Source organism: Enoplosus armatus, chromosome 8, assembly GCF_043641665.1.
Source record: "Enoplosus armatus isolate fEnoArm2 chromosome 8, fEnoArm2.hap1, whole genome shotgun sequence".
Taxonomy (NCBI): Eukaryota; Metazoa; Chordata; class Actinopteri; order Centrarchiformes; family Enoplosidae; genus Enoplosus; species Enoplosus armatus.
The window spans coordinates 1,488,981-1,503,905 of record NC_092187.1 but is presented as its reverse complement, the minus strand read 5'-3'; the positions used below and the strand labels follow the sequence as shown (position 1 = coordinate 1,503,905).

Below are 14,925 nucleotides of genomic sequence, written 5' to 3'. Positions count from 1 at the left end.
CTATATTATGGCCTCATAATATTTAGTTATATATCCGAGAGGCATAACGTTTTTTTAGAGTGGCCCAAGATAAATCATCATCATGTTAATCAGAGTTACTCTACCAAAATCAATTTGGATGAAGAACTCAGGGCCCCTGTACATCTACATATATAGAGGGTAGATGGGCTACATGAGCATTTGTCTGAGTTGACGCTGATTTTGGCCACCCTCTACAATTAGCTGTCTGTCAAATCACCTTGCTCCGTCTTTTCTTTTGTCTGTCCGTCTAGGAGGAATGCCAGGGAAATAGTGTGCGTCACGCCTGCTGGATTAGCACCAGGCAGTGCATCAGTGTTGGTGGACATCGACGACGCTGAGCTCAGAAACCCAGAGGTCAAGTTTAACTACACTGAAGACCCCACTGTCCTGAGGATTGAACCTGACTGGAGCATCGCCAGGTATAAGCTGTTGTGTCGTGTTATCCTTTATTTACTGAACTGGATTACTCAGTTTCATTCATTCCTGGCATTCAGTCCTTTTATGTTCACAATGCTTATTTGTAGCCCAACCGGGGCTTCGAGACAAACTGGCATGACTATCTTTTGTTTTGGCAATTTGTCATCTCGTCAAATAACAGATTTGGGTTGAGAGAGGATATTTGACTAGTTATAGAAGCACATTGCTGTTGTTCCTGAACAGCATAGAGAATTTCCTGCAGGGAGCTTCAATGAATGCAGCAAACCTGCTGGATTTTCTTTTAGAGTGCAGGGTGGATACTCTGGAAGGCTAGTGGCTTGAGGGAATCAGAGCTTGGGACCTTGACTTTTATATCACCACTTGTGATGCAGCAGACAAATTCGAGGAAGCATTCTTGAAGCAGTCTGAGCAGAATTAAAGAGAGAGAGAGAGAGAGAGAGAGAGCTCCGACAGCGGGTTTTAATAGACGCAAATTGACGGTGCCTCAGGAGATTTTTTCTTTTCTGGCTCAAGCAAGACATTTTTAGTGGATCAAAATCAGCAGCAGCCACAGCGGCTTGGCTGATCCGGAAAATGGGGAGTGTGAGCTTGTCAGATTACACAGTCCATTGATTGTTTGAATGTGATTGGTGATTGAAGATGCAGTCAATACTGATCAGCAGACTAAAGTTCTGCGTCCGAACTCACGCAACTCTCACTTTGATATTCAGCTTTCCGCATCCCGTCACGCAGTACTGTATGTCCCGAGCTAAATATATGAGGACCCTCCGCTGCTCAACGGTGAACGTGACAGGAGCGCCACTGGGGAGGACACACTCGAGCAAAGACTTTCACATTAAAGTCAATTTACTGGCAGGGAGGTTCAGCCGCACGAACATATTGGTCTTTGCGATGGAGACCCGGGTTAGCAGTGAGGAGCCTCGCCCTTACCTAAGTGGCTTTTCTGAAGCCCCCATTAAGCCTGAGCTCTATTTCTCTTTGCGAGGTTGGGTGATTTTAATATTGCTCGGGCTAATCAGTGATTTTAATACTTCTGCCATGCATTTCTGTCCCTCTACCCGGGTATTAATTACCATCCCCAAATACCCACTGATTATTGGCACCTGTCAGACCTTGTTTAATGTGAGTCCTGTCTGGATTTGCGATCTTCCTACAGAATATTTTTTGCCTATTACCAACCACCTCCTGTTATTTGGCAGTGCCTAAAATTCTGTCCAGATGAACGAGTTTCATGTTTATTTTTATGCTTATGTTACCCACCTGTCTGATGAGGCCTATCGATCTAACATATGTCAGAACACATGCTGTACGCTTTTCCTTTCTATATTCCCTGTTATTCCGCTTTTTTTTTTTTTTAATTCCCTGTCTTCTTCATTTATTTCAAGATACTGAAACAGGCCCTGTTTCCCTCCATTTTACCTCCTTCCCTCCTGCTCCTGTCTTTCCTTCTCTGTGTTGCTTTCCTCCCTATTGTGACTCATCAGTAGATGGTAGCAGATAGATGCAGAGCTTGTTAGAGAAGAGTGTTGATGAATCCTTCCCTATTCCCTTTGCCCAGTAGGACTGGCTGAGAAGCAGCTGAGGTCCAATCACTGCTCCGCACACCCACAGTGAGGGTGTTTTTGTGAGTGTGTGTGTGTGTGTGTGTGTGTGTGTGTGTGTGTGTGTGTGTGTGGAGCTCAAAAAAACTGTGGTTCTACTTTAGGAAGCTCACTCAGGGGTGATGATCCCACATAAAGAAAAGGCACGTGCATGCACCCACACACACACACACATACGCACACCCCACTGATTCCCGGAGTCCCTGATGTTTGGCCACGGATCCCTTCTCCATCTGGCTGAGAAAACCACAAAACAACACACACACACACACACACACACACACTTCACAAACAGCAGCAAATCTGTGATAGACAAAGTGTATGTGTGTGTGTGTGTGTGTTGCTTCCAGCCATTGGAAGCTTTAATTTAGCTGATGCGTTGCAGCCGGTGCCCTCTGTCACAGTGTCACATGTTGGCTCAGGTAGAAAGTATAGCAAACCAGTGAGATGTGATATCGTATTGGTTCATATCTGCCTCATTGTCTGCCTTTGTGCAAATTCATGCACGCCTGCAGAGCATTATTATTGTGCTTGGGTGAAGACAGCATGAGTGGATGAAAGACAGAAGAGAAAAGAAAAGAAAAATGGGGGGGGGGGGGGCGGCGGGGGAAGGTGTATGGAGTCAGATCAATCTCAGTGTTAATGAATGCCCACAGAAGGATTCATATATGAATGAATCTCTTCCACAAAAATGTTTTTCAGTGCACAAAAAAACATGTATCGTTGTATGTAAATGTTAGCTAACATGTTAGCTATATAATGCTGATGGACAACCCACAACTCAAACATGTTAAATCACGCACGGCAGGAGAGACATCACTCAGCTGTGGAGAGCAACCACCCGACTCCATGACATTAAATCATAGCCTTGAATCTGCGCTTCACCCGACTGGCTGAAATGGAAGGAGCCATCTGATTGGCTGCACCTGTTGAAAAAAAATGTTTCCGATGATAATTGCAAATACATTTGAGGACATATATTTGTGGATTTCTACTACATTTATTATGAAAAATATTTCACATGCTGTATGTTTTATATATAAATCCCGAAATACTTTTGTGAATCCTTCTGCGGGCACTCATTAATACTGAGACTGATCTGACTCCATAGGAGAGAGAGAGAGAGAGAGAGAGAGTGCATTGTTATTGTGCTTGGCTGATGATATTCCATTTAGGAAGAAGACAGAGCACTTCAGAAAATAAATCAATGAGGAGTGCTCATCTGGGATACTGAGGAAAGATATCTTGGGCAGCAGCAGAGGTTAGAGAAGCAATTTTGGACCTAAATATTCAAATCTTTTCCTAAACCGGCTGGGTAAATGAAACAGACGGGCATGGGACTCGCCACTCCTTCGGCAAGTACTGCCAAGGTGCCCTCAAACAAGGCAGTGAGCCCTCAGAAATCTGGTACTGGGTAGCGGTCATGTCTAAATGTACAGTAGGTGTTTCACACTAGAAAGTGGCACAGCAAAGTCCACATCCACGTGATCTCACAAACTGGGTCTTGGTGGCGTAAGGGACCTACTGGCGGGGACAGTTGGTGAACTAATGTAGCCCTAGTTGGAGAGCTAACGACTGACGTGCTAGCAACCCGGGAACATGCAAGCACTATGTCAGTCACAATGTCTCCCCAAGCTTCTTTTCTGTTTTCTCTGTACTGTGCCGTTTTTCTGCCCCCCCCCCCCCCCCCCCCCCCCCCCTCCTGGCGTTTTGTTTTCTCCGAGGACTGTCCATCATTTCATTCAATAAAAAGTTAGTGAAGCGGGCTAAAGAAGCTCTTCAATGCTTGCTAGCTTGCTGTCAATTAGCTAGCATCAGTTAGCAAGCTTGTTTATTTAAAAGATAGTACCATCGATCAATCAATCTTTTGTCTTTTGTCGACAAACCAAACCTCTTTTTGAAACATTTATATACAGCGCTTAACAAATGTATTAGACCACCACCCAGTAGTATTGCTGATTACTAAAATATAGTTTCTGTAATGGTTAATCCACCAGTATGTGCAAGCCAAGCTCTTTAATCAAAATGATATATTTAATGCTAAAATAGAATTATTGCTGTTATCCATGAATTCTCAAATTTACTGTTTTACAAAAAAAGCAGAAAAAAATAGTAAAGCACATTCTTATTTTTTTTTGATTGAGATGCCAGATTACAGTTATTTACTTGCATTCCTGAACAGAAACATTTGTTTTGTATGTTGCAAGAATGCAAGCTGTTATCAGGGCCAAAGGAGGTCATATATGTGAATAAGGACTATTTAGTTGTTCCAGTTTGTACTTTGCCTAATAAATAACAATACAATTTTTAGTTTGAAACGAGTTTTTGACAGATTTCTCAAATATTTGTGTTTTCTCATTTTTATGACAGGTGGTCTAATAAATTTGTTAAGCACTATATATATATATATATATATATATATATATATATATATATATATATATATATACTGTATGTATGTATGTAACATGATGGTGCAACACAGCTAATAGGCTACAGTAACTTTTTGAGCACTGCTATTTGTCAACGGCATAAATTCCGGTTTCAAAGCTCACCAAAAAACGAACTTGAAGCGAAATACTCAAGCTAATTACTTTTTCCCCTTAATGCCGATGTGATCAAGCCTTTAATGGGCTTTCATTTAGCCAGCTAGCCATTGTTTGTTATTTACGTTTGGATTTGGCAACGTCTAGCTAATTTTCACTTGAGGCAGCGTTACAGTCAACGCACAGGGAGGCTTTTAAGCACCCCCCTGTTGTAGAAAAAAAAAAAAAAAATGTATCAAAAACATTTGACAGTCAGCAAGAGGGGGGAAAACAGAGAGAGTAGAGAGATGGCAAGCGAAGGAGGGAGAGCAGGCAGAGAGAAACACTAACAATGGTTGCGGGATTTCCCCAGCTATCCCTGAGAGTTTATCGTGATTGTCTCGTTGTCTGTTCCCTGAAGCATGTACCTGAGCTGAAAGAGACTCACTTAGACAAAGAGAGGAGCAACAGGGACAGAGGGACTCAGCACAAATATACATCAAGGAAAGGAGAGCAGGAGGAGGAAGGCAGAGGACAGGCAATATTATAAGGAGTGCAGTCCGCCTTGTCCCATGATGCATTTTGTAGCGGCGGCAAAGACATCGTATTAAAAATCAGCTCATTGTAACGTGGCCCCCGGTTTCATCGCTCCTCTGTTGATCAGCCGTCGTCACCTCTGCTTATAAAGAGCACTGTAACATAATGGTAGATCGCTTTAGTCTTTTGTTGACGTCTCACATGAGAAAACACAGTTTCGCAGTATATAACGTACAGGTGTTAAAGCATTCCTTATCTTTTAAAGGGCCAGATTCTCTCAGCTAAGTAAATCGTGGCAACAGACCCAGTCTAATAGATGAAGAATAGCCGGGCTACATCCTCTTGCTGTGACACATCAGAAAACTAAATTGCGGTGGAATGCAGAAGTTTCACAGTGTTACAACTTAAACTTCGTGACATTAATTAGACTCAGCAGAGCAGACTTGCTTTGTGCAAAATACATTTTACCACGTCGTGGCAGGGTTTCATGGTGCTCAGCAACAGTGAAACTACGTGTCTCACTCGCAGTTCCTTAAGCTGATTGTGGCTCTTGAAGATTACAGTGCTGTAGCAGAAATGGCAAGACGGCAGCATCACAAAACGTTGATGCGAATAATATGTGAAAGCAGTTATCCAAAGAAATACTGCTACACCTAAGTCACCTAAGACTTGATGCCCCCCCCCATCTCACACATGGTGCTGTTATCCAAAGAAACCTAGGATGAACGGGGCCCATTCTCCTTAGCCAGTAATGGTCAAGCTGCTGAAAGAAAAAGTCAAAGCTTAGAAGAATAGCCTTGACTTGAATCATTTTGTCCGCCGACAATGCCAGAGATGACGCGTTTACCTTTATCTTTCACCATTACCTCTTGCCGTCGATGTAAGTCCTCCCGGATTACAGCGAGAGAAGACTGTCTGCCGTTAGCTGGCCAGACTCTCCATCCAAGGTATTAAGAGGCTCCGTCTCTGTTCGTATCACCGTATCGCTTACTCTGCCGTCGCTGCTTGTACACTGAGACGTCCTGGATAAGTGTCAGATTAATGTCTACAATGAAAAGACAGAAACGTTGCAGAAATCACTGTTAATACACGGTAACCCACCAGAGGGAATGCGCCTTGTCGTCCGTCCACGGTGGCGGGTTGGAGCCCTTTCTTTCCAGCCGGGGGGAACGAAGGCTTGCCTAATGCCTCGCTGTGCCTGCCTGTATGACCTGCAGACGTGTTGCCTGGATCAGTTACTTGATCTCGCTGGGAGCACTCAAACTCGAACAGGAAGGTCCAAGGGATGCTATATGTGGCAGGTCCATCACTTTCACATGGAGCCAATACAGGCAGGCTTGGAGGATTACTCAAAGCTCAAAGTTATTATTAATCAGAATGGTGGATGAGGAATAGGGACAAAGGGATAAAGAACAGCATTTTATAGGGGCCTTGCTCCCGTACAGGTCTGCAAAGGCGATTGGTCAGGATATACCAAGATACCGGTTTTCCAATGTTTGAAATTACACTTAAAACAGCAAAAAGACCAACACTGTAGTTTTGTAAAAGGTGTAGGTACTGGAGGCAGCAGGACAAGAAGTCCCCGAAGAGACGAGATCCCTCTTTTGTGAGATCCTCATAACTGTGGGGTTTTTGAACTTCAAACTTCACCAAGGCCCAAGATACCCATTGAATGGCCACTGCATGTTTTCAAAAATGCTTTGGTGTCCAGTGTGCAGTAAGGGAGCTGCACATTGTTTACGGCGTTTTCAAGATACAAGATTTTTTTTTTTTTTTTTTATCTCAGCTGTTATTTTAGACAGCAGTGTGAGAGACTACAGTATATCCCCCTCCAGGCAGTGAGAAATCTGCAGAAAGACACACCATAGGGGATCTTATAAACTTCAGTATATTTCTCCGAGGCACGGGTAGCCTAGGCAGCAGTGAGAGGCGGTGATCTCCTAGCAGAAAACAGAGTGGAGTACTCAAAGGTTGGAACTGCCGCTGTAAAACAAGGGAGGCTTCAGGAAGGTAAGACATCTTTCATGAAAACCTCATAAATCCAATTTAAGTGTGGCGGTGAAAAGGACACACTAACTCCTTTGTCTTTACAAATAGCAAGAATCCTCCTGTAATAAAGATTTAATTTTTGTCCGTGAACTTCAGGATCCCTTCTCAGCACTAGTAATCTCGCGTGTCTTAGGGTGGTCATCAAAAGAAAATGGTCCACCAATCATTTTGGGTCAGACCAACACGGGAACACCACCGAAGGGCACCTTACATTTTGCCTGGTGTCGATTTGCAAACCAATCAGCCGTTTCAAATCTACAAAAGGATTTGCAGCCCCAGTCATGTAGAAAAGAATAAAATCTTTAAAGAATTGATCCAACCAACTAGACATTTGTACACCAGGAGGGTGTGAGTCTGCCTTCACACACTGCTCACCAACAAAATGAAGCTTGGGGCTTCAGCCAAGTTCTGGCATCCCTATTTACTGGATTCAGTCCAGTGACCTTCACTGGCTCAAGGCAAGCACATATTTACTGTGGATAAAGTTGCGATTAAAGTATGTAGACTATCTTTCCCCTCAATTCCTCACTCTGCCTCTTACTCTGTCTTTCACTTTCACTCACGGATATGTTCTCATTCTTCTCTGCAAGCGTCATGATAAGGGGTTAATCCCCAAAGCCTACCTGATGCCCAGGGCATTATACATTTGGAGTCTTTTATTTCCTTCCTTTAAAGTGGTCAAGCTTTTCTTTTTCTAAACATCTTAAAAATACCTGCACACATGGAGCGCGGCGCTACACAGTTTTATACATACATACATACATTTATCGAATTCTAAAGTGTTAATTCTGCTCCATATCATCATTTCTCGCCATCCACCTTCTCCACCGCCCTGCGACTCCGATGTTAACGCTTCATTCACTCCAAAAAACGTTGCCTGTTTACATAATCCAAGCAGCAATTATGTTTGACACCGCCGGGAAAAGAAATTGCGACTTGAGGGTCCCTAATTTCAATGTTGTAATCAGATGTTGCTTTCTGACAGAGTGCTGTTTTAGCAAAGCAGGGGGAAAAAAAGTTGTTTTTCAGCAGCTTTTCCACGGGAACATTTGTCGCCCCCACTTCCTGCAGACGCGCGCTGCAGTAATTCCATTTTTGCAGGTACATTTGACTGCCACCAATCAGAAACGACACTGAATCAGGCAGAGGTTTTGTCTGCCCATGTGGAAGGTCTTGACTAACTACTGGACATTTCTTCTTCTTCTTCTTCTTCTTCTTCTTCTTTCTTCCAACTCTCTTCTTCTTCTGTGTTCCCACAGTGGCGGGACCCTGCTAACAGTGAGCGGGACCAACCTTGCAACCATCCGAGAGCCAAAGATCAGGGCCAAGTACGGGCAGGCAGAATCGTTTCATGTGAGTACTGATGTGAATGACACACACACACACACACACACACAGATGGTAGCCACTGCAGAGACACACCAGCATACACAAGCATGAACAAATCTAAATACAAACACACCCTTGCATACGGTATTTACAGTATCCGCTATTACAGTACGTACATTAACCGACGGATATATTCAGACACACTCCTTCCGCACACGCAAGCACGTCTGCAGACAAACTGCATGGATAGCGCTGCAGAATGTGGCAGACAGTCTGCCTCTGTGTGTTGCTCACGTCTCCCGTCTCCACGGCTACAGCTTCAGACATCTAACGCTACATCATCGGGGCACACATAGCTTTTATAAATGTCACCGCGCCACCGTGAGTGTTTGTGTCCCAAAAAGAAGGAGAAAGCATGAGAGAGACTGCGTGTGTGTGTGTGTGTGTGTGTGTGTGTGTGTGAGAGAGAGAGAGAGAGAGTGTGATGGAGGGCGAGACAAAGAATGTTTTTCGGAATGAAGACGAAAGAAAAAATCAATGCAAAACCTGAAGTCCCGTTTGAAGAGTTGAAGAGTTTCATCGAGTCTATATATAATGCTCACAGAGCCCCCCCCCCCCCCGTGAGCTTCAACTCACAGTGACAATCCCAACAACTGGGGCTCTTTAGTTGTCAGGGTTAAGAACCCAACTTCAAAATATACTGAGGCACTTCTACCTGCAGATCAAGCCGTCGTTTACTGTGGCAAATAGCATACACAATGCTTCCCACACAGCCCTTTTTTTTTTTTTATCAAAGTGCTGCATTGCACTTAAAGGACCATGCTGGTGTTTTTTTAATGCTGTCGCACCATTTAACTCGAATCATGAGTCACTTAACCGACAGCCATTTTCCAAAGCATACCATAATGCATATTTTTCTAACCTTCCAGGCAGCCTGTGTGATGGCCAACTTGCAGAGACTTGCTTGAGATGATGTCTGGTTTCATTTTTATATATTTTTTTTTATTAAAGTGTCGTTATGCTGTTGTATTGCAATGCAACGGAATGCATCGCTTGATTTGGAATCTCTGTGGTGCGTTCAAAGCACGACTTGCCTGGACAGAAAAGCACAGCGTTGAAATGAAATAAAACAATAATCGTCTTGTTTTTCGTTTATTTATTCTTGACATTTTTCTTCGTGTTGACATCGGTGTTCAAACAGGGGTGTGCCTTGCCGACGCAAAAGTGTACGGTAGAAATGTAGACTACATTTGTAGTGAATGGTAAGGAAAGTTACAGAGGCTGTGCTTCCTGTTTAAAACATGGTATTCTCTTGACTAGATTAAGAATTAAACACGGTAGATTCCCAATGACTACAAAGGCAAAACCGTAAACTCTTCCTCGTTCCGCCTCTCTCTCATTTTCAGAACTGCACTGTGTATAACAACTCGGTCATGGTGTGCCTGGCTCCATCAGTGGCGGACTCGGAGCTGGGTTTCTCCGAGACCGGCACCGGCCCCGATGAGATTGGGTTCTACATGGACAACGTGAATGCTCTGGTGGTGGTCAACGAGACCTTCAGCTACTACCCTGACCCCGTCTTCGAGCCGCTGAGTCCCTCTGGGATACTGGAACTCAAACCCACGTCGCCGCTCATACTCAAGGTCAGAAAGGCAGACGTGTTGTTTTTGAGTCGAGGCTTTTCTCTAACTGCCCGTACGTTTCAGTTCATTTTTTATCAGTTTTGTCAGATCTGAGTTTCTACCTTGCAAACAGTATTGACTAGTACCACTATTTATCTAGGGAGCATTGCAAACACATTTTTAACTTGCCAGGGATTTGTTCTACAATGCAGCTGTGACGAGACTTTAAGTGCACTGCCTTTAGACGGCTCGCTTGGTTTTAGAAAATGATCCGGATTTCAAACGATTTTACATTTTATTTTTTTTTCCCCAATATGCTCGGTGGTAGATAAACTGTTCCTTGTGTTGCCCTTAACTCATCTTCAGATGTTAAAAAATACATGCTTTGGGACGAGTAGAAAAGACTGTCCATGTTTTTTTAGTTCTTTTGCATTATGGAGTAAGCTGTTGAATTGACCTTTTGCAAAGCTCCAGCCCTCCTTAATTACCGTTCCAATGCCTGCCAAACTTTCATATGCAGTTCACATTGATAATGGTGGCAGATTTACCGCTCAAAATTCTTAGTAATTTTTGGAAACAATTGGTCAGTGTGTGTGCTGTCAACTTTGTTTGTGGCAGATTTTTATCAGCCGAAGCCAGCTAGCTAACTACACTAAGGTTAACACTGTGATTCTATAGAAACTCCTGTCTCTGAATGAATCTGAAATGTTTCCAGCTGGCTCATTTTAGAATGAGTATCTTCATATTATATTCACTTGATGACAACCTACATGATAGCGTACCAATAAAAACAAGGACCACCAGGTAAGGATGTGGTGCTCTTTGGCTTTGGAAGTCATGCTGGTATCAAAAGTGCGTAACATTACACAAATTTACATTACGTTTATTTAGCTGACAACGTCCTGTCCCGGGTTTGTAGAGTGGTCCTGATCCATGCAGAATGACGACGGAGGAGGGGGGAGGCTGCTCTAGCAGTTTGGAGTTTCTCTGTGACGGTCTCAGTTGAGTGGTCTGCCTTGAAACCAGGCTGGTGGGGGGATCAAGAAGGTTGTTCTGGTGGAGATATGCAGGAAGTCGAGTGAAGACTGCACCCACGGGTGTTTAAGAAAGAGATTGAATGTGGGTTTTGGAAAACAGTTCTATATTTCAGGGAATTGACAAACGACAAGGATCTGTCCCTCGTCCGTTGATTTGCACTGCGCCTACTGCGTAACGTAGAAAAAAGTTCAAGGCAATTCAACAATGCAACTCGAGGCGATGGGCAGACGTGTGCATGAGACGAGACCGGTTGTCAAAGAGGTACTGATGAGGTGGGTGAGTAAAGGAAGGAGGAGGTCAGGAGCAGTAGACCGAAGAAGGTGAGAGGGGATCGGGTCAAGAGGGCAGGCGATTGGGCAGTAAGAGTTAGAACCTCATTGGGAACAGGAAGTTAGAATAGGAGATGACAAGGTGGATGTAGGACAGGTGGTGTCAGCGGGTAGGTGGGAAAATGAGCGTCTTTTTTACAAAGTAGTTAACAAAGTCACTTGGCAGAAGGGAAGAGGGAGATGGGAGGGGGGTTTCTATCTAGAGTTTTTTGGGGTTGGAGATTGAATTTTGGATTGAGAAGAAAGAGCTTTCAGCTGCAGATAAGGAGGCGGAGGAAGAGGAGAGAAGCGATTGAGGTCCTCACAGAGCATGGATTTCTACCGTTTGCTTTGAGCCGAGGAGGACGAAGTAGAGAGGAGAGTTTTCTGTGGCAGAGGCGGGCGACGTGAGTGAGAAGGAGTCAGGTGAGGGGGGGAGAGCTGAGGCGAGAGAGGAGGGAGACGAGGAGTGAAGATGGTGGCAGATAGGAGCAGTTTGTGCGGAAGACGGAGGTTCGATAGAGGAGGGGGGAGAGTGGTCAAGCAGTTCCTGGTCGAATTTGTAACCAGCTTTGTGAGTAGGGGGGGGGATGAGAGAGTGAGAGAGTGAAAGGTGAGGGTAATAAGGAGAAGGCTGCATGGGTGGACTCAGGTAATGGTAGATAGATGTTTTTCTCCCAAGGTTTTTCTACTTTCAAGTTTACACAAGGGTCTCAAACATATTGAACCTATCTTGTATTAATAATGGCAAAGCTTAAATACACCAACACACACACACACTGGTATTCACTGGTATTTGTTTTCACACAAGCACACACACACACACTGGTATTCACTGGTATTTGTTTTCACACACACACACACACAAAAAAAAGCTGTGTTTACAAGGTCTCTCGGACGGGGGGAGAAAGAAAATCTCACAAATTCATAATTGAAAGCTGAAAGCCAACGTGCGCACCTTCCAAGGCCTCTCCCTGTCCTTGAGTAACTAACAGCAACTTCTTTGACTGCCGTCCTCCTCTGCAGCCTCGAGCTCTCTTAAATAACTGTCTTTTCAATTTATGTAATTAATTTCGAGTGCTGGAAGGGCAAGCATGTGGAAGCGCACAAGTCCGCAGTCCGGGAGATTCGGAATATATTGGTTTTCCCTTTCATTAACAGTGATTGGACATAAGTGTATTAACTTAATTGGCAATTTCTGAGTCGTGTGTATGTGTCGCTGGTTATCTCATGTAGCTTACCTGAAATGTTTAGTCAAAGAGTGATTGGAGAGGAATTAGAGTGGCTGTTCTGGAGGAAATACATGCGCTACTACTGCTAATGCAAAAGTAACTGAAATAACTCTGTCTGGAAATAACTTAAAGGGTAATTCCAGTGTTTTTAAAGGATCTTAGTCCTGTAACAAAAAGGTCTTCCTCTATAGGGATCCTTTCCATAATGTTGTCAGTTCGTTTCCTGGCTGCTGGCTGAGGTGATCTATCGGACCAATACCAAAACTTCTGGCAACTATTACTCATGTAGACCCCAAAATTTGCACAATAAAGGGACAATATAATATGAATTTCTTTTAGATCAATGTCACATTGATTTGCATTGAATCCAGTCTTCAGTGTTTTTATCTTTTGCTGGAATTTGCCTCGGCTGTCTCTTATGTTATCACAGAGAGTGTGCTACGCTGTTTATTTCCCCGAAGAGATTGAAAGCGGCGCAACCGTCGTAATTTATTTCTTAAAAGATCATTTATTAGCAAGTAATTGCCAAATCTCCTGCTTGGCATGTCGGTGGAACGGCCTACCGGTGGATGCGCTGATGAGATGGACAAAAACTGCAGCGTGGCGGGGTGGGATGTGGGGGTAGTGTTTTCTCGGAGCAGCGTGCGCCACGCAATTAATTTCTCATCTGAAGGGTCGGGTGTGTTTTTACTGAGGTGTGTTAGCGAGAGAGAAAAAAAACAAAACATTTAACCGGTCTTTGGTGTTCGGTGAGTGCTTTCCTATGAGAGTTTGCTTCTTGCCTGTAGTGTGCATGCGTGGCAACAGCTCCATGTGTGGCTTCAACTTGTGTGCATGTGTGGCTTCAACTCTGCGTGTGTGTGTGTGTGTGTTTGTGAGATGGAATGGGATGCATGTTTACAGCGTTGCAGAGTGGGGCTGGGCGGCGGCCCGCAGAGACGATGGGATTGGAAAACGGAGTCTGTCTCTGCGTCCCACTGCTAAGCCAGCGGGAGACGCGGCAGCTATCTCCTCTCTCTCCGTCTCCCCACTAGCTCTGTTTTCCCGCTCATTCCCCTTTTCTGTCTCACTTTCGAGCGTTCTCCTTTCGTCTCTCTCCACCTTTCTCCCAGTCTTCTCTCTGCTCCCTCCACTCCTCCCGTGTGCTCTCCTGATGTTTTCCTGCCTCGTTTCCTGTCCGTCTCGTTTTCTTTCTGTTCATCTTTCCCGCTGTTGCTTTTGTGTTTTCTTGGGTCCTATTTTTTTTTTTTTTTTCACACCACTAACTGCCGCTCCTTCTATCACAGACACAAGTGTGTGTCAAATTGGAACCAGTGGACTTGATATTGAAATGAAAGACTGGAACAGAAATTTGGGGATTTACACACCAGACTTTATGTGTGGAATTCAGTTCAGTGGACAGAAGACAAAACAGTATTGGTATCTGTGGGAGGTTGTGTGCCTCCCAACTACTAGTGCCAATAGAGGCGCTATCTAGTATATAGAGTATGTTTCAGCGCACCTCTACAGTCCTCTGTCTCCTCTTCGTCTTCTTGCCTTATTTTTCTTTCTCCATTATTTGGCTTGATTTGCCAGAATCATTTCAAAGTAGAATACAAAATGGTAATCAATCCTAGAAAATCACAATTCATACATTGAAGCACAATCGAGGCGAACAAGCATTTGCGAGCAACAATTGACGTTTTGCAAATGAGTAAACAAGCAGTTTTTGCTCATAATTCAAACCTTTAAGTCTTGTGATATTCTGTGTTTCTTTCATTGTCAACAGAAATCCCATGAAAATGATTAACAAGCATTATATATATCGATATATCTTATTCCTCTGTGCCGTAGAGGTCCATTGTTGTCCAAATGATACTAAAAAAACACATCAATGAACCACACCAGCTTTCACTGGGTGACACGCTCCTTCATCATGATGCGCACCATAGTTTATTGACTCAGTCGCATATACACCGTCCTGCTGTCATAAAGACTCACAAACGCCGCATGTGTGCTGAAAATAGTCCCCGACATTTACTCCTGTTCAATTAACGACTTAGCCCTTTAAAAAAAAAAAAAAAAAACGTAACTATGTACTTGTGACCTGTGTTCAGTGGGATTTGTTAACAATAAGGAAATTACAGAGCACTGAAAGCCTTACCCTTTAAAGGGGTTTCTAAATGAGCAATTTTTATCGTGAGTGGCTAATTTCTGTGTATTCATTTCCACAAACAAGTGTTTAG

At 43.8% G+C, this 14,925-nt stretch overlaps 1 protein-coding gene across 1 annotated transcript in view; it reads left to right on the top strand.

Moving 5' to 3' along the window:
• LOC139288422 (plexin-A1-like) overlaps window positions 1-14,925 on the top strand; it is a 111,478-nt gene that overhangs the window by 61,497 nt on the left and 35,056 nt on the right. Inside the window, exons 14-16 of the mRNA XM_070909721.1 lie at window positions 273-440; window positions 8,431-8,524; window positions 9,907-10,143. Of these exons, the coding sequence (XP_070765822.1) occupies window positions 273-440; window positions 8,431-8,524; window positions 9,907-10,143 (499 nt within the window). The remainder of the gene's footprint in view (window positions 1-272; window positions 441-8,430; window positions 8,525-9,906; window positions 10,144-14,925) is intronic.